Source organism: Pseudorca crassidens, chromosome 10 (genome assembly GCF_039906515.1).
Source record: "Pseudorca crassidens isolate mPseCra1 chromosome 10, mPseCra1.hap1, whole genome shotgun sequence".
NCBI lineage: Eukaryota > Metazoa > Chordata > Mammalia > Artiodactyla > Delphinidae > Pseudorca > Pseudorca crassidens.
Genome location: NC_090305.1, coordinates 61245173 through 61261085, shown reverse-complemented (window position 1 = coordinate 61261085; position 15913 = coordinate 61245173). Strand labels below are relative to the sequence as shown.

General features: G+C 45.8%; 1 protein-coding gene across 1 annotated transcript; it reads right to left on the bottom strand.

Annotated features, from left to right (window-relative positions):
- Positions 1 to 517: 517 nt before the first annotated feature.
- On the bottom strand, positions 518 to 6026 carry LYZL4 (lysozyme like 4). Its single transcript, XM_067755761.1, has 4 exons — positions 5698 to 6026; positions 5444 to 5593; positions 2118 to 2196; positions 518 to 587 (listed from the first exon to the last, which is right to left on the bottom strand). Exons 1-4 carry the CDS (start codon positions 5834 to 5836, stop codon positions 518 to 520), a joined length of 438 nt encoding a protein of 145 aa, XP_067611862.1. The 5' UTR covers positions 5837 to 6026.
- Positions 6027 to 15913: the final 9887 nt, after the last annotated feature.

Below are 15913 nucleotides of genomic sequence, written 5' to 3'. Positions count from 1 at the left end.
ACTGTCACTGGAGTCTCTCCACAAAAGTGCAGAGAGGATTTTTGTGGTCTCCTCCCTGCCACCTGGGTGTCCCAGTGTGGACACCGTAGCTGGAGCTGGGGGTCCTGCTGGCACTGGCGTCTCTTCCTCTCTTCTTTGACTCCCCTTCCCATCCTCTGTATCTTTTCTTCCTTTCTCTATTAATATTGACATTCATGGGCACATCTTATTTTCCAGATGTTTTCCTTCCTTCGAGTCCTCCACCTGAGATTAAATACTAAGGAAGCATGATAATGGTAAGTAATGATTTTCATCGTAACAATAACAGTATAGTAGGACAAGTGGAGCCCTTTGAACCAGGTTGAATAACTAGTGGTTTATTCTGCATCCTGCGTCCCTGGATGAAGCAAATTTTGCCCTTTTCCACCTGGAGCCATCAAGCGGTGAGATAATCAACGGGATGAGTGAAGGCAGTGAACAGGAGAGCATCTTCAGTAGGAAGATGCCAGGGGCAAGTGCAGCGAGGGCTTCCCAGTAGCTACGGCTTGCATCCGTCCAACCACCGCTCCAGAGTGTCAGAGTCCTGGCAGTTGAGGGTCCAGGAGGTCCTGCGGGGAGGAAGGCCAGGGAGAGAGAACCGGAGGGGGCTCCCCATACTCACAGCTTGGCATCTCCAGGGAGCTCAGCCCCCGCTGGCCAATTTAAACCCACTGCCTGGCCCCTGGAGCATGTGAGTGGGCCCAGTTCTGAAAGCTTTCTTGCATCCCAAGTATGTCTCTCTCGCTGGCTGGCTCCACCACCCGCTGGCATGAGAGCTGGTGCTTCCTCCATCCTGCTCACGACATCTCCCCTTCCCGTAAACCCCACACTGCAAGATGGAGAGGCTGAGCTGTGAACTGCGAAATCCTTCTCCAACCCTGCAAAGCATTTGTAGCTTCTCTGAAGTGAGCATCAGAGAAGCTCTGTGACATGTATGGTGAGTACTGGGCAGATCCTAGTCCTGAAACTGGAACACTTGTCCCACAGCCGCGGCCTCTTGTTACCTTTCCATGCACCTGCTTCACCCCTCACCTTCCAAAATTCCTTCCAGCTCCTCAACCAAGGTCAGCTGGACTGAGTTTCTCTAACCTTTTCTCCTGGTCCCCCAAACATGACCCTCCTATTCCCAGCCCCTTGGCCAGAATCCAGACCCCAGGTCCTCCTCTCCCATCCTAGAAGTGGTGGGAGTCACCAGGCCACTGCAGGCCATTAGACATCAGTTCGTCCCATCCCTCGACCGGGCATGAAGCTTCATGAGTCTTCCAGGGTAGGGGGTCACACAGTTGGAGAAGGGGCGGTGACCCCCTGGCCCCTCATAGCTACAGAGCAGCAGGGAAAACACACACAGACGTATTTTCAGAAATTGCAGTGCCCTCCATAGCCCCTGGCAGGCACTGCAGAAGGGACTCCGCGGGGAGGCGAGTGGGGGGAGCCTGGGTCTTCTCCCTTCCTGTCCGCCCCAAGTTCCACAGAGCAGCCTGATCTGAGCTTTGGAAAAGCCATGGCGGCTTATTAGCTTAATGAGAGCTCACTTCACTGGAAATCCTGAGCATGTAAGAGACCTTGATCAGACTGGCCCAACACATCTCTACTTAGTGCCATACAATGAAGATGGTTTTAGCTCATTAGTGCTTGCCCTAGGGGTCAGCCAAGCTTCCAGATTAATTGGAAAGTCAAGATTATGCATGAAAGATATTTCCAACACCCAGAAGACAGTTAACATTAACAAGAGGATTCCCACTTTAAAATGCAATCTATTAAATTAGTGAGAAAGATAGGTTAACGAATAAGGGGTGTTGAGACCACCGACCAGCCGTTTGAAAAATATGAAGGTGGATGCCCTGTCTCACTTTTTAATACCAAAATAATTTCCAAGAAGGACCAACATTTAAGTATAAAGCCATGACAATTCTATTTTATAATTTATTTAACAAAAACTTAACATAGGGTATTTTGTGCCAGGGACTGTTCTGATATAGAGGGAAACGTGGCTTGATTTCTTTAGAATCTTTCATCTTAATCTTGGTTGCTATACACGTACAGTCCCAAACCAGTGGGACTTGATGAGTGGGTGAAAGTCATTAATACAGGCTACTTACCACGCTCCCATTCCTCTTTTTCCTTTTACAATTTTCTTGGCACATTCAATTGTCTCCTTTAAATTTGGATTCAGTGAAGGTGTGAAAGAAGAAAATGAAGTGGAATGATGCCGTGTCACCACTTGGCAGCTAAGTCAGAGTGATGTCAAGGAAGCTACCAGGGGCTCACGTTAGAGAGGCTTCCATGTGATTCCAAGAATAAATCTATCCCTGTATTTTTCTCAGACAACACTGGGAAGTAGCAGGATGTGGTCATCTTTTACTAAATCTATTGATTTTTTCTTATAATCCTTATAATGATATTTTCATTAAAAATGTATATGATGGGGACTTCCCTGGTGGTCCAATGGTGAAGAATCTGCCTTCCAATGCAGGGGACATGGGTTTGATCCCTGATCGGGGAACTAAGATCCCACATGCCGTGGGGCAACTAAGCCCGCGTGCCACAACTAGAGAAGAGAAAACCCGCACGCCACAACTAGAGAGAAGACTGCGCACTGCAAGAAAGAGCCCATGTGCCACAACTAAGACCCGATGCAGCCAAAAAAAATGTATATGTATAGTGAATATCCTGTGCTAGGCTATAGAAGAAGCAGTGGAGATAGAATGAGAAACACAATAAATCCATCCCTGCCTTCATAACGCCTACAGTCTGGAAGGGGGTAGATAAAGATTATAGTCAATTATAATACAAAGGATACCTGGAACCATGGAGGAATGCAGCATTGAGTGGGGACACCTAATTCAGAGTTGAATTAGGGTCAGGGAAGGGTTATTGGGCCAAGTGACATCTAGTGGAGTAGGTAAGGAAAAGGGGTTGAGGACATCACAGAAGGAAAACTGTTCCAGGCAGAAGGAACAGCATGTGAGAGGGCCCAGAGGTGCCCCTGAAGAACCAACATGTCTATGCATCCATCCTTCCATTCCCTCCTTGGACCGTGGAACCAAGACCTCCCACATGGGACCCCCTCCTTCTTGCCCGCACTACAGTCTCCCCCCTTCCATAACCTAGTCTGATTGCTTCTCCTTAAAACATTATTTCATTGCCCCCTCGTTGCCCGGAAAACAGAACCTCAATCCTTGGCTTTGTCCAACTTTGCCCAACGTGGCTTTCCACTTCCACTGCTTTCCTCCACGACCCCACCATTCAAGACATGTCAAGGGGCAGGAGGCAAAGACAGTGCCAACCCTGATGGTACCGATACCCACAGCTTGGGGGTCATGCACAGATCCTCTTCCCAGACTTTGTTCACACTCATCTCCCAACCTGCATCTGCTCATCCAAAAGTATAGTCCTTAGAAGTCTGTCACTGACCACCTAGCCCACTGTGCCCTCTCCCCTTTTCTGAATAAAACGTCACTCTGATTCGGCACTTATCTGTTATATACATGCATACAAACATACTGACCTGCATAGTATGCACGCATACATACGTGTATCAGTCCTAATGCCCAACTATCTTGTAAATTCTTTAAATAAAGGAAAATTGTGTTCATCAAGCACCAGACACCATGTTCAGGACTTAAAACTTGTAAAAGCCTTGTGGGAGCACCCCTCACTCCCCTCCCCCCCCAAAACCTCATCCCTATTCTGACCTGTAGCTCATGGATTAGTTTTGCCTGTGTCTAAACTTTATATGTGGGTTCATATAGTACGTACTCTGTGTGACTACCTTATTTTATTCAACATTATGTGAAATTTATCCATGTTGTTGCTTATAGCTGTAACTTATTCATTTCCATTAATGTGTGATTAGAAAAAAAAAGGAAAATATTTAGGAAAACATTCCTTCATGCACTTTGGTTTTTAAAGAGTCTCTAAATAAGAATATACCGTGATCTATTTATCCATTCAATTGTTGATGGACATTTGCTCCAGTTTTGGGGTTCTATTAAAAAAAAAGCTGCTAAGATCAAATAAAATAAAATAAAAGCCTTGTCAGGTAGGTACTATTATTAACTCCATTTTCTTTTTAAAATTTTATTATTTATTTATTTATTTTTGGTTGCGTTGGGTCTTCGTTTTTTCACGCAGGCTTTCTCTAGTTGCGGTGGCTTCTCTTGTTGTGGAGCATGGGCTATAGACACGCGGGCTTCAGTAGTTGTGGCACGTGGGCTCCAGAGCACAGGCTCAGTAGTTGTGGCGCATGGGCTTAGTTGCTCCATAGCATGTGAGATCTTCCCGGACCAGGGATCAAACCCGTGTCCCCGGCATTGGCAGGCGGATTCTTAACCACTGCACCACCAGGGAAGTCCCATAACTCCATTTTCTAGATAAGAAAACTGAGGCTCAAATCACATAACTAGTGATTATGTGGAGGTAGAGCCAAGGTTCTGTCTGACCTCAAAGCCTGTGCTTTTTCTGTTCCCCACCCTGCCTGACAGGAGAACTATGCAATTCCTCTGAATTGCCCCCAGTACTTAGCACAAGGTCTAGCCCCTCTAGATGGTGCCTTGTGAGTCCTGTTGGCTTGTGGTTACAAATTCCCAGGGAAGACTGTCTTACCCCTTTCGTTAGAGTGTCTTCCCTCTGGGGTTTTCTAGCTCATCCCTTTCAGCTGACAGGGTAGCTCTCAGGGCTCTCAGGTCTCTTTGGACGTTGCCAGTGTGCCTGCGTACTTGCTCAGACCCTGTCTACACAGTGACCTCAAACCCCCAGGGTCATCATCGGCTTCAGTCTTCACTTACCTATCTGCATTCTTGCTCCTCTCTTTAGCCTCTAGGGATTTCTTACTTTCTTGCCAGTTCAGCTAGGTACTTTAAAAGATGGGGGGTTTTTTGGTTTTGTTTTTTTACTTTTTTACATTTTATCTAGTGGGAGGGTTTTTCAAGATATCTAGTCCACCGTATTTTCATCACAGCACTCAATACCACCTCTATTACAGATAATTGTATTGGATTCTGGAGATAAACATATATAACCTTCTTATGAGACATAAATTACAGCCCATCTTCTCCCGGTGATCACTCTGCCTGTCAAAGTGGCAGCCTCCGCTCCCCTTGAAGAAGAGTGTCTTCTATATCAGGCCCAGCCAGAGCCCTCTGCCCTCACCCGTCAGGCTCCTCCCTGCCTCCCCCTCTGCCCACCTGCACGTGGGTCTCCATCGCTGCGTCCCAGGCTGACTCACCGCAGCCCCTTCTCCTCGCGGACCTTTGGCAGTGCAGTGCTCTGCTTGGCCCCCCTGGGGTCCATCCTGGATTTGGTTCAGCCCTGTCTTTGCCGGGCCCACCTTCTCTCAGCTCCAAACTTGTAAGCGCTGGCCAGCCCTCTGAGCTCAATGCGGCCACCCCCGCGGGCCCCAGGGTGGAAGGAGGGAGGAATCTACCAGAGCAGGACACGTGGCAGCAGTTCTTGCCGTGATCACACCGGTCACGGTTGCGGATCTGAAAGAAGCCGTAGCCGGTGTAGTCACCGCGCAAGCTGTCGTAGGCAGCAGTGGGGTTGAACTTGCTCTCAAAATAAGTCAGGCACACCCCTAAGATGGAACGGGAGGGGTGTGGCTCAGAGGAGAGCTGGGGAATCCTCGGCAGGGGGCAGTGGGAAAAGACGTGAGGAGTGGGGCTGAGAGGGGCTACTTACAGTTTTCGAGGCTGTAGCCCTCAAAATCACTCAGGCCTCCTTCGTGGAGCTTTTTAGCCACCACACAGCGCCCCAAGACAGCAGCGCCACTTGGAACCACCAGGTACCCAATAAGGCAGGGCACCATGGACGACTTCATCCTCTCCAGCTCAGGGTGACGGCCGCCAGGTGAGTGGATGGAGTCACAGGTAATTCTCACCGAGATCACTGGGACTCTGGCCGAAGAGAAGGGTGCTGTGGGACTGGGGGTGTGCAATTCAGGGATGCCCTCCTGGCTTAATCACAATACCTCTTCCCATCCTAATTCTGTGTTTCGTGTCACTGCAAACCCATGGTACCCAAGGCCCTGCCTCTCCTCCTCCCCTTCACCTCCTGTTTTCTCAGGAAACTGCTCTCTCCAAGGTCTCCTTCCCACCCCCCACCCCCATTCTTTCCCTCCAGCAAAACCGAATCATTTCTCCTGACAGTAGATACAGATGCTCAAATGCTTTTTTCCTCTTTACTGTGAAAGCAGAACTTGTTCATGAAACACATTTTGGAAAATAGAAAATGAGAAAAGAAAAAAATAACTCATCACGGTCCCACCATGATGAGCACAACAGCCACTGTCCTGTTGAATTATTTCCACCATTGCCTTTTATCCTGGAATATATTCCGAGCTGTGGTCTACAAACCAAACTCCAGTGACCTTTTCTCTCATTGTCCTCACAAGGAGACCTGGTCCAGCCCGGACCTGCCAGTGATTAGCTGGGTCGTCATTGGAAAGAGCAGAGAAGTCTCTTAGCCTCACAGCACCTCTGCTTTCACTCCTCTCTTCCTCTTGTTCACCTTCACACCGTCACAGTCACCTTGCACATTTCTTTGTTACCTGCCCATCTCATTCCCACCCAGGTCCTTTGCACCTGCTATCCCTTCTGCCTGGAACATGATTCCCCCAACCACCACAGAGCTTGCTCTTTCCTGTCATGGTCTCAGCTCAAACAAGCTCACCACTTCAAATAGGATTGTCTGACCACTTGCCCATCCCAGAAAATAGTTTTCATTTTCTTCACAATGTCAATAAATTCCAGAAAGTTCCTCGTTCATTTGTCTACCTCCCATACCAGAGTGTAAACACCAGACATGCAGAAAACTGGCCTGTCTTGTCCTCTGCTTTAGCCTCAGAACTTAGAACAGAACCTGGGGCACGGTAGGTGCTCAGTGAATCTTTGATCAATGAATGAATGAATGAATGATTGAACAAAAACCTACTCTTCCCAACAGGACTGTCATCGGATGAGCAATAAGTGAATGTGCTGATGAGCATCTCCTGCAGCTGGGAATAGTCATGTCTGTCCCAGTTCGTGCCCACCGTACACCCACTTACCATCCTTCTGCGGGCCCTTGGTGCCTCCTCAGGGGAAGGGAAGAGCAGCCACTGCAACAGGCTCGACGTTTATTGCAGGAAAGTCGCTCTATCTACACTCGGCTCCCTGGAGTTTTCAGATGTCCCTTCCTTGATAACCCGTTTGCCTTCACCCAAGAGCTTGCAAACCCTAAGTCCTTCTTCGTGACCTGCTCTTCTAGAATCTTTTCTATGGCATCAGTTGCTATGCACCAGGGTATTCTGAAACAGGGAGGAGTTGGTCACCAGCACATTTGTATTAGTTTTCTATTCCTGCTATAACAAGTCACCTCCAGCTTAGCAGCTGAAACAACACAAATGTATGAACTCAAAGTTCTATAGGTCAGAAGTCTAACAGGGCTCACCAGGCTAAAAGCAAGGTGTTGGAAGGGCCATGCTCCTTTCTGGGGGCCCTAAAGAAGGATCCACTTCCTTGCTCATTTGGGCTGTTGACAGAATACAGTCCTTGTAGCTGTAGCACCGAGATCTCTGTTTCCTTGCCAGCTGTCAGCTGAGGGTCATTCCCAGCTGCCAGGGGCCATCTGCATTTCTGGACTCTACCTCCTTCCTCTAACTTCAAAGACAGCAAGGGTGGGTGAAAACTCTCTTTCACGCTGAATCTCATCTGCCTCTCCTTCCACTGTTGTATCTCATGGACTCACCTTCTGCCTCCCCTCCTGCTTTTAAGGACACATGTGATTACACTGGCTCGCCCAGACTCTCCAGGATAATCTCCCCATTTATGTCATTTGGAGTTACCCCCAAACAAGCTTCTGTCAGTGGGCCTGGACTGGCAGAGTCAGGGTATGTTCATTTCTACTATGGGGCACGCACACGCTGCTTCTGGGAGGTTTTCCAGGGGAGCGGCCCTGGCTGGGTCTTGGGATCCCCAGAAGTTCTGATGCTATAATCACTCTCTCAGGAATAATGTATCAGCCTCCATTCCTCACTTACTATGACCTAACTGAATTTGCATGAGGGGAGAAAACTGTGGCCTTGGGAGTCAATATCATAAGTGCTTATTGTCATCTGGACATTCTCTAGGTTCCGGGAGTGGCAGGGATGTGCGTGCCCTGAGGAAGGCGCACTGTGGGACCATCCTCTCCTGCAGCCCTAGAACCTGATGTAGTTTCCTTCCCTCCCTGGCCTGTACTAATTACAAAGGGGGAAATGTGCTTTGCGTGGAGAAGTCTTGACAGCACCACTCTAACCAAGGTGTCAGGCTTGGCACTGACAGTAGTGGGATGGCCTGACATTACGTGTCACTCGTGCCCTACACAACATCACACTGGCCCCTCACATTCTGTTCCCCAGGCCTGGTGACCCAGGAAAAGGCATCAATCATTAAGCTCCATGGTCCTGAGTCTTCCAGCAAAGCTGCTAGGATCCCTCCTCCCACAAGTGGAGAACACCTGCGTATGCACGAAGGCCACCTTTAGCCCCAGAATACAGAGATGTGCGCATAAGGGGGCCCCTGCCAACTGTTCCATCACAGCTTTGGTTATTGCAAAGATCATTTGTCAACTATAATCCAACTGTAAGATGAATTTGGCTGCTTCAAGTCCCAAGTCCACTACAGGAGCCAGGATCCCTGAATTGGGGCCGGGATCAGCCACTTCTAAGTCGGGGACAGGGAGCCAGCCCTGAATCCCTGAGTTTCACCTGCTCTCGCAGGGCTGAGCCCTCTCGGTTTGCCCCAGCCCCGGGCTTTAGCCAGACTTCACCCGAGCCTTCCCCAACAGATGGATCTCCATCTGCTCCTCAGACATCACCCGATAACACAATCTATAATTACGTTTGTATCTGTGTCAATATCTGCATCTATATCTGTACAGCGTCTGCAAAAAAAAAGGAAAAAAAAAGGCTGGAGACAAGAAAAGAGGCTGGCTAGCCAATCCTACAGACACTCAAAAACATGCAAGGTAGAAGTTCCCTTTGAAATGATCTAGTTTGCCTGTTCTCAAAACTGTTTCTTGCCAGTGAAGCCAGTGTCATGCAGAAACCCTTGATGACAGCTCACCTTCTTTGCTGCCTTTGCAAGTGGCCCATAGGGATGATATCAGGGCTTGAGGAAGATGTAACCAGTTCATCATGTTATTCGTATCTGAGTAAGGCAGAAACAGGACCAGGTCCGGAACTCAGGGCTTCTGCGCCCAAAGAAAGAGGTCTGAGAATATATTTTTGGTCATCCAGCCAAAACCATTCCTCCCTAAAAGAACCTCCGTGGTGGGCAGAGAGCCCTGAATTGGGCAGGACCCCTGTCTCTGGCCTAGGGGTGGGTGTATGACCTAGTTCTGGCCTGTAAGATGTAAGGGGAAATGCACTGAGGAGAGGGCTCCTGGGAATGATTTCCTTTTGGTAACAGACACAAAGAAGGAGAGAGTCCCATTCGAGCCCACCCTGCTTCCCCTTTGAACTCAGCCTCACGAGGGATGCTGCTGCCATTATTTGACATTAGGGGACCTAGAAAATGACACTGATACCAAATCAGAGCCTGATACCCCTGATCCCTGAATCACTATCAGCAGTCGCCCATCTCCAGACTTCTTCTTACGCGAGAAAAGCAAAGTTCTGTGGCATGAGCCCCCTTTTGTCAGGCAATGTACCTTCTGCCGAAAGCATCTCTGACAGATTCAAGGGATTTGTGTAAATCTGCCACACGTTTATTTTCAAATCCAAGCATTTCTAGCTGTGGTGTTGCTTCCCTAGTTTGAAAAGATATTTTTACACTTCAGCTGAAACGGCATCAGAAAGAAAACAGCCCCACTTTTGTGTACTCACTGAGGGGTTGTCTGAGGCAAAGTGTGTTCGCGGAAAGGGAGAGGGGAGAGGAGGTGTTTTCTTCTATGAAAATTTTTGTTGTTGCCCGTGTAGGACAAGGCCTCCCTCGGATGCTGAGATGGAAGGAGAAAGACTTCAGGCTGAACAGAGAGAGACTCTGAGCAGGAAGCAAGCAGGGGACACATCACGACATCGCAGGAGGGAGCCACCGTTATGGTCCGGGAGCTTATGGGCCCACATTGCAAAGGGGATGAGGAACCCAGCAGGAACCACTGCAAACCAAAGGGCCCTCATCACAAAGAGGATGAGAAACCACCTCACACCAAAGTTCCCCCATCACAAAGGGTATGAGGAACCCAGCAGGACTCACCTCACACCAAAGGGCCCCTATCACAAAAGGGATAAGGACCCTTTGTGATGTGGGCCTTTTGGTGTGAGGTGGTTCCTGCTGGGTTCCTCATCCCCTTTGAAAAGGGGGCCTTTGGTGTGAGGTGGTTCCTGCTCGGTTCCACATTCCTTTTGTGATTTGGGCCCTTTGTGGTGAGGTGGTTCCCACTGGGTTCCTCATCCGCTTTGTAATGTGGCCCCTTTGGTGTGAGGTGGTTCCTGCTGGGTTCCTCATCCTGTTTGTGATTTGGATTTAGTTGTGAGCTGGTTCCAGCTGGGTACCTCATACCCGTTGTGATGTGGGCCCTTTGGTGTGAGGTGGTTCCTGCTGGGTTCCTCATCCCATTTGTGATGCGGGCCACTTGGTGAGAGGTGGTTCCTGCTGGTTTGTCTTCCCCTCTGTGATGTGGGCCCTTTGGTGTCAGATGGTTCCTGCTGGGTTCCTCATCCCCTTTGTGATGTGGACCCTTTAGTGTGAGGTGGTTCCTGCTGGGTTCCTCATCCCGTTTGTGATGTGGACCCTTTGTGTCAGGAGGTTGCTGCTTGGTTCCTCCTCCCCTTTGTGATGTGGTCCCTTTGTTGTGAGGTGGTTACTGCTTGTTTCCTCATCCCCTTTGTGATGTGGGCTTTTGGTGTGAGGTCGTTCCTCTTCGGTTCCGTATCCCCCTTGTGATGGGGGACCCTTGGTGTGAGGTGGTTCCTGCTGGGTTCCTCATCCCCTTTGTGATGCGGGACCCTTGGTGTGAGGTGGTTCCTGCTTCGTACCTCATCCCCTTTGTGATGTGGGCCCATTGGTGTGAGGTGGTTCCTGCTTGGTTCCTCATCCCCTTTGTGTTGTGGGCCCTTTGGTATTAGGTGGTTCCTCCTTGGTTTCATCCCGTTTGTGATGTGGACCCTTTGGTGTGAGATGGTACCTGCTGGGTTCCTCATCCACTTTGTGATGTGGCCCGTTTGGTGTGAGGTGATTCCTGCTGGGTTCCTCAACCGCTTTGTTATGTGGGCCCTTTGGTGTGAGGTGGTTCCTGCTGGGTTCCTTATCCCGTTTTTTTTTTTTTTCACTTAAAAAAAAATTTTATTGGAATATAGTTGATTTACAATGTTGTGTCAGTTTCAGATACACAGCAAATTGAAGCAGTTATACATATTCATATATTCACCTTTTTTTAGATTCTTTTCCCATATAGGCCATTATAGAGTACTAAGTAGCATTCCCTGTGTTATACAGTAGGTCCTTATTACTTATCTATTTTATATATGGTAGTTTGTATATGTCAATCCCAATCTCTTACTTTATCCCTTCCTCCCTCCCCCTTCCCGCCTGGTAACCATAAGTTTGTTGTCTACATTGGTGTATTCTCATTACCTTTTATTTTTATTTTATTTTATTTTACATCTTTATTGGAGTATAATTGCTTTACAAGGGTGTGTTAGTTTCTGCTTTATAACAAAGTGACTCAGTTATACATATACTTATGTTCTCATATATCTTCCCTCTTGTGTCTCCCTCTCTCCCACGCTCCCTATCTGACCCTGCTAGGTGGTCAAAAAGCACCAAGCTGATCTCCCTGTGCTATGCGGCTGCTTCACACTAGCTATCTATTTTACGTTTGGTAGTGTATATATGTCCATGCCTCTCTCTCGCTTTGTCACAGCTTACCCTTCCCCCTCCCCATATCCTCAAGTCCATTCTGTAATAGGTCTGTGTCTTTTTTCCTGTCTTTTTTTATATCTTTATTACAGTATAATTTCTTTACAAGGGTGTGTTATTTTCTGCTTTATAACAAAGTGAATCAGTTATACATATACATATGTTCCCATATCTCTTCGACCTTGCGTCTCCTTCCCTCCCACCCTCCCTATCCCACCCCTCCAGGTGGTCACAAAGCACCAAGCTGATCTCCCTGTGCTATGCGGCTGCTTCCCACTAGCTATCTACCTTACATTTGGTAGTGTATATATGTCCATGCCTCTCTCTTGCTTTGTCACAGCTTACCCTTCACCCTCCCCATATCCTCAAGTCCATTCTCTAGTAGGTCTGTGTCTTTATTCCTGTCTTACCTCTAGGTTCTTCATGACATTTTTCCCTTAAATTCCATATATATGCGTTAGCATACAGTATTTGTCTTTCTCTTTCTGACTTACTTCATTCTGTATGATAGACTCTAGCTCCAACCACCTCATTACAAATAGCGCAATTTTGTTTCTTTTTATGGCTGAGTAATATTCCATTGTATATATGTGCCACATCTTCTTTAACCATTCATCCGATGATGGACACTTAGGTGGCTTCCATGTCCTGGCTATTGTAATAGAGCTGCAATGAACATTTTGGTACATGACTCTTTTTGAATTATGGTTTGCTCAGCTGGGTCATATGGTAGTTCTATTTGTAGTTTTTTAAGGAACCTCCATACTGTTCTCCATAGCGGCTGTACCAATTCACATTCCCACCAGCAGTGCAAGAGTGTTCCCTTATCTCCACACCCTCTCCAGCATTTATTGTTTCTAGACTGATGATGGCCATTCTGACTGGTGTGAGATGATATCCCATTGTAGTTTTGATTTGCATTTCTCTAACGATTAATGATGTTGAGCATTCTTTCATGTGTTTGTTGGCAGTCTGTATATCTTCTTTGGAGAAACGTCTATTTAGCTCTTCAACCCATATCACAGTTTCAATTTCAGTGCTTGTGTTTGGATTGTTCATATTTTCTGTTTCTTCCTGATTCACTTTAGGCAGGTTGTGCATTTCTAAGAATTTGTCCATTTCTTACAGGTTGTCCATTTTATTGGCATAGAGTTGCTTGTAGTAATGTCTCATGAACTTTTGTATTTCTGCAGTGTCAGTTGATACTTCTCCTTTTTCATTTCTAATTCTGTTGATTTGAGTCTTCTCCCCTTTTATCTTGATGAGTCTGGCTAATGGTTTATCAATTTTGTTTATCTTCTCAAAGAACAAGATTTTAGATTTCCTGATCTTTGCTATCGTTTCCTTCATTTCTTTTTCATTTATTTCTGAAATGATTTTTATGATTTCTTTCCTTCTGGTAACTTTGGGTTTTTTGATCTTCTTTCTCTAATTGCTTTAGGTTCAAGGTTAGGTTGTTTATTCGAGAAGTTTCCTGTTTCTTAAGGTAGGATTGTATTGCTATAAACTTCCCTCTTAGAAATACTTTTGCTTCATCCAATAGGTTTTGGGTCATCGTGTCTCCATTGTCATTTGTTTCCAGGTATTTTTTGATTTCCTCTTTGATTTCTTCAGTGATCACTTCGTTATTAAATAGTGTATTGTTTAGCCTCCATGTGTTTGTATTTTTTACAGATCATTTCCCGTAATTGATATCTAGTCTCATAGCATTGTGGTCGGAAAAGATACTTGATACAATTTCAATTTTTCTAAATTTACCAAGGCTTGATTTGTGATCCAAGATAGGATCTATCCTGGAGAATTTTCCATGAATACTGAGAAAAATTTGTATTCTGTTGGTTTTGGATGGCATTTCCTATGAATATCAATTAAGTCCATCTTGTTTAATGTATCATTTAAAGCTTGTGTTTCCTTATTTATTTTCATTTTGGATGATCTGTCCATTGGAGAAAGTGGGGTGTTAAAGTCCCCTACTATGAATGTGTTGCTGTCGATTTCCCCTTTTATGACTGTTAGTATTTGCCTTATGTATTGAGGTGCTCCTATGTTGGGTGCATAAATATTAACAATTGTTATATCTTCTTCTTGGATCGATCCCTTGATCATTATGTAGTGTCCTTCTTTGTCTCTTGTAATAATCTTTATTTTAAAGTCTATTTTGTATGATATGAGAATTGCTAGTCCAGCTTTCTATTGATTTCCATTTGCATGGAATATCTTTTTCCATCCCCTCACTCTCAGTCTGTATGTGTCCCTAGGTCTGAAGTGGGTCTCTTGTAGACAGCACATATATGGGTCTTGTTTTTGTATCCATTCACCCAGTGTGTATGCTTTGATGGAAGCATTTAATCCATTTACATTTAAGGTAATTATCGATATGTATGTTCCTATTCCCATTTTCTTAATTGTTTTGGGCTTGTTATTGTAGATCTTTTCCTTCTCTTGTGTTTCTTGCCTAGAGAAGTCCTTTAGCATTTGTTGTAAAGCTGATTTGGTGGTGCTGAACTCTCTCAGCTTTTGCTTGTCTGTAAAGATTTTAAATTCTCCATCAAATCTGAATGAGATCCTTGCTGGGTAATCTTGGTTGTAGGTTTTTCTCCTTCATCACTTTAAATATGTCCTGCCACTCCCTCTGGCTTGCAGAGTTTCTGCTGAAAGATCAGCTGTTAACCTTATGGGGATTCCCTTGTGTGTTATTTGTTGGTTTTCCCTTGCTGCTTTTAATATGTTTTCTTTGTTTTTAATTTTTGATAGTTTGATTAATATGTGTCTTGGCATGTTTCTTCTTGGATTTATCCTGTATGGGACTCTCTGTGCTTCCTCGACTTGATTAACTATTTCCTTTCCCATATTAGGGAAGTTTTCAACTATAATCTCTTCAAATATTTTCTCAGTCCCTTTCTTTTTCTCTTCTTCTTCTGAGACCACATTAATACGAATGTTGGTGCGTTTAATGTTGTCCCAGAGGTCTCTAAGTCTGTCCTCAGTTCTTTTCATTCTTTTTTCTTTATTCTGCTCTGCAGTAGTTATTTTCAGTATTTTATCTTACAGGTCACTTATCCATTCTTCTGCCTCAGTTATTCTGCTATTAATCCCTTCTAGAGTATTTTAAATTTCATTTATTGTGTTTTTCATCATTCCTTGTTTCCTCTTAACTTCTTGTAGGGCCTTGATAAATGTTTCTTGCATTTTCTCTATTCTATTTCCAAGATTTTGATCATCTTTACTATCATTATTCTGAATTCTTTTTCAGGTAGGCTGTCTATTTCCTCTTCGTTTGTTAGGTCTGGTGGGTTTTTACCTTGCTCCTTCATCTGCTGTGTGTTTTTCTGTCTTCTCATTTTGCTTATCTTACTGTGTTTGGGGACTCCTTTTTGCAGGCTGCAGGTTCGTACTTCCCTTTGTTTTTGGTGTCTGTCCCTAGTGGCTACAGTTGGTTCAGTGGGTTGTGTAGGCTTCCTGGTGTAGGGGAGTAGTGCCTGTGTTCTGGTGGATGAAGCTGGATCTTGTCTTCCTGGTGGACAGGTCCACGTCTGGTGGTGTGTTTTGGGGTGTCTGTGGCCTTTTTATGATTTTAGGCAGCCTCTCTGCTAATGGGTGGGGTTGTGTTCCTGTCTTGCTAGTTGTTTGGCATAGGGTGTCCAGCACTGTAGCTTGCTGGTCGTTGAGTGAAGCTGGGTCTTGGTGTTGAGATGGAGATCTCTGGGAGGTTTCCGCCATTTGATATTACGTAGAGCTTGGAGGTCTCTTGAGGACCAGTGTCCTGAAGTTGGCTCTCCCACCTCAGAAGCACAGCACTGACTCCTGGCTGGAGCACCAAAAGCCTTTCATCAACACGGCTCAGAATAAAAGGGAGAAAAAGTAGAAAGAAAGATAGAGGATAAAATTTAAAAAGTAAGATAAAATAAAATAAAGTTATTAAAGTAAAAAATAGTTATTAAGAAAAACATTTTTAGAAAAGAAAAAAAAAAACGGACGGAGAGAAACTTAGGAAAAATGGTGAAAGCAAAGTTATA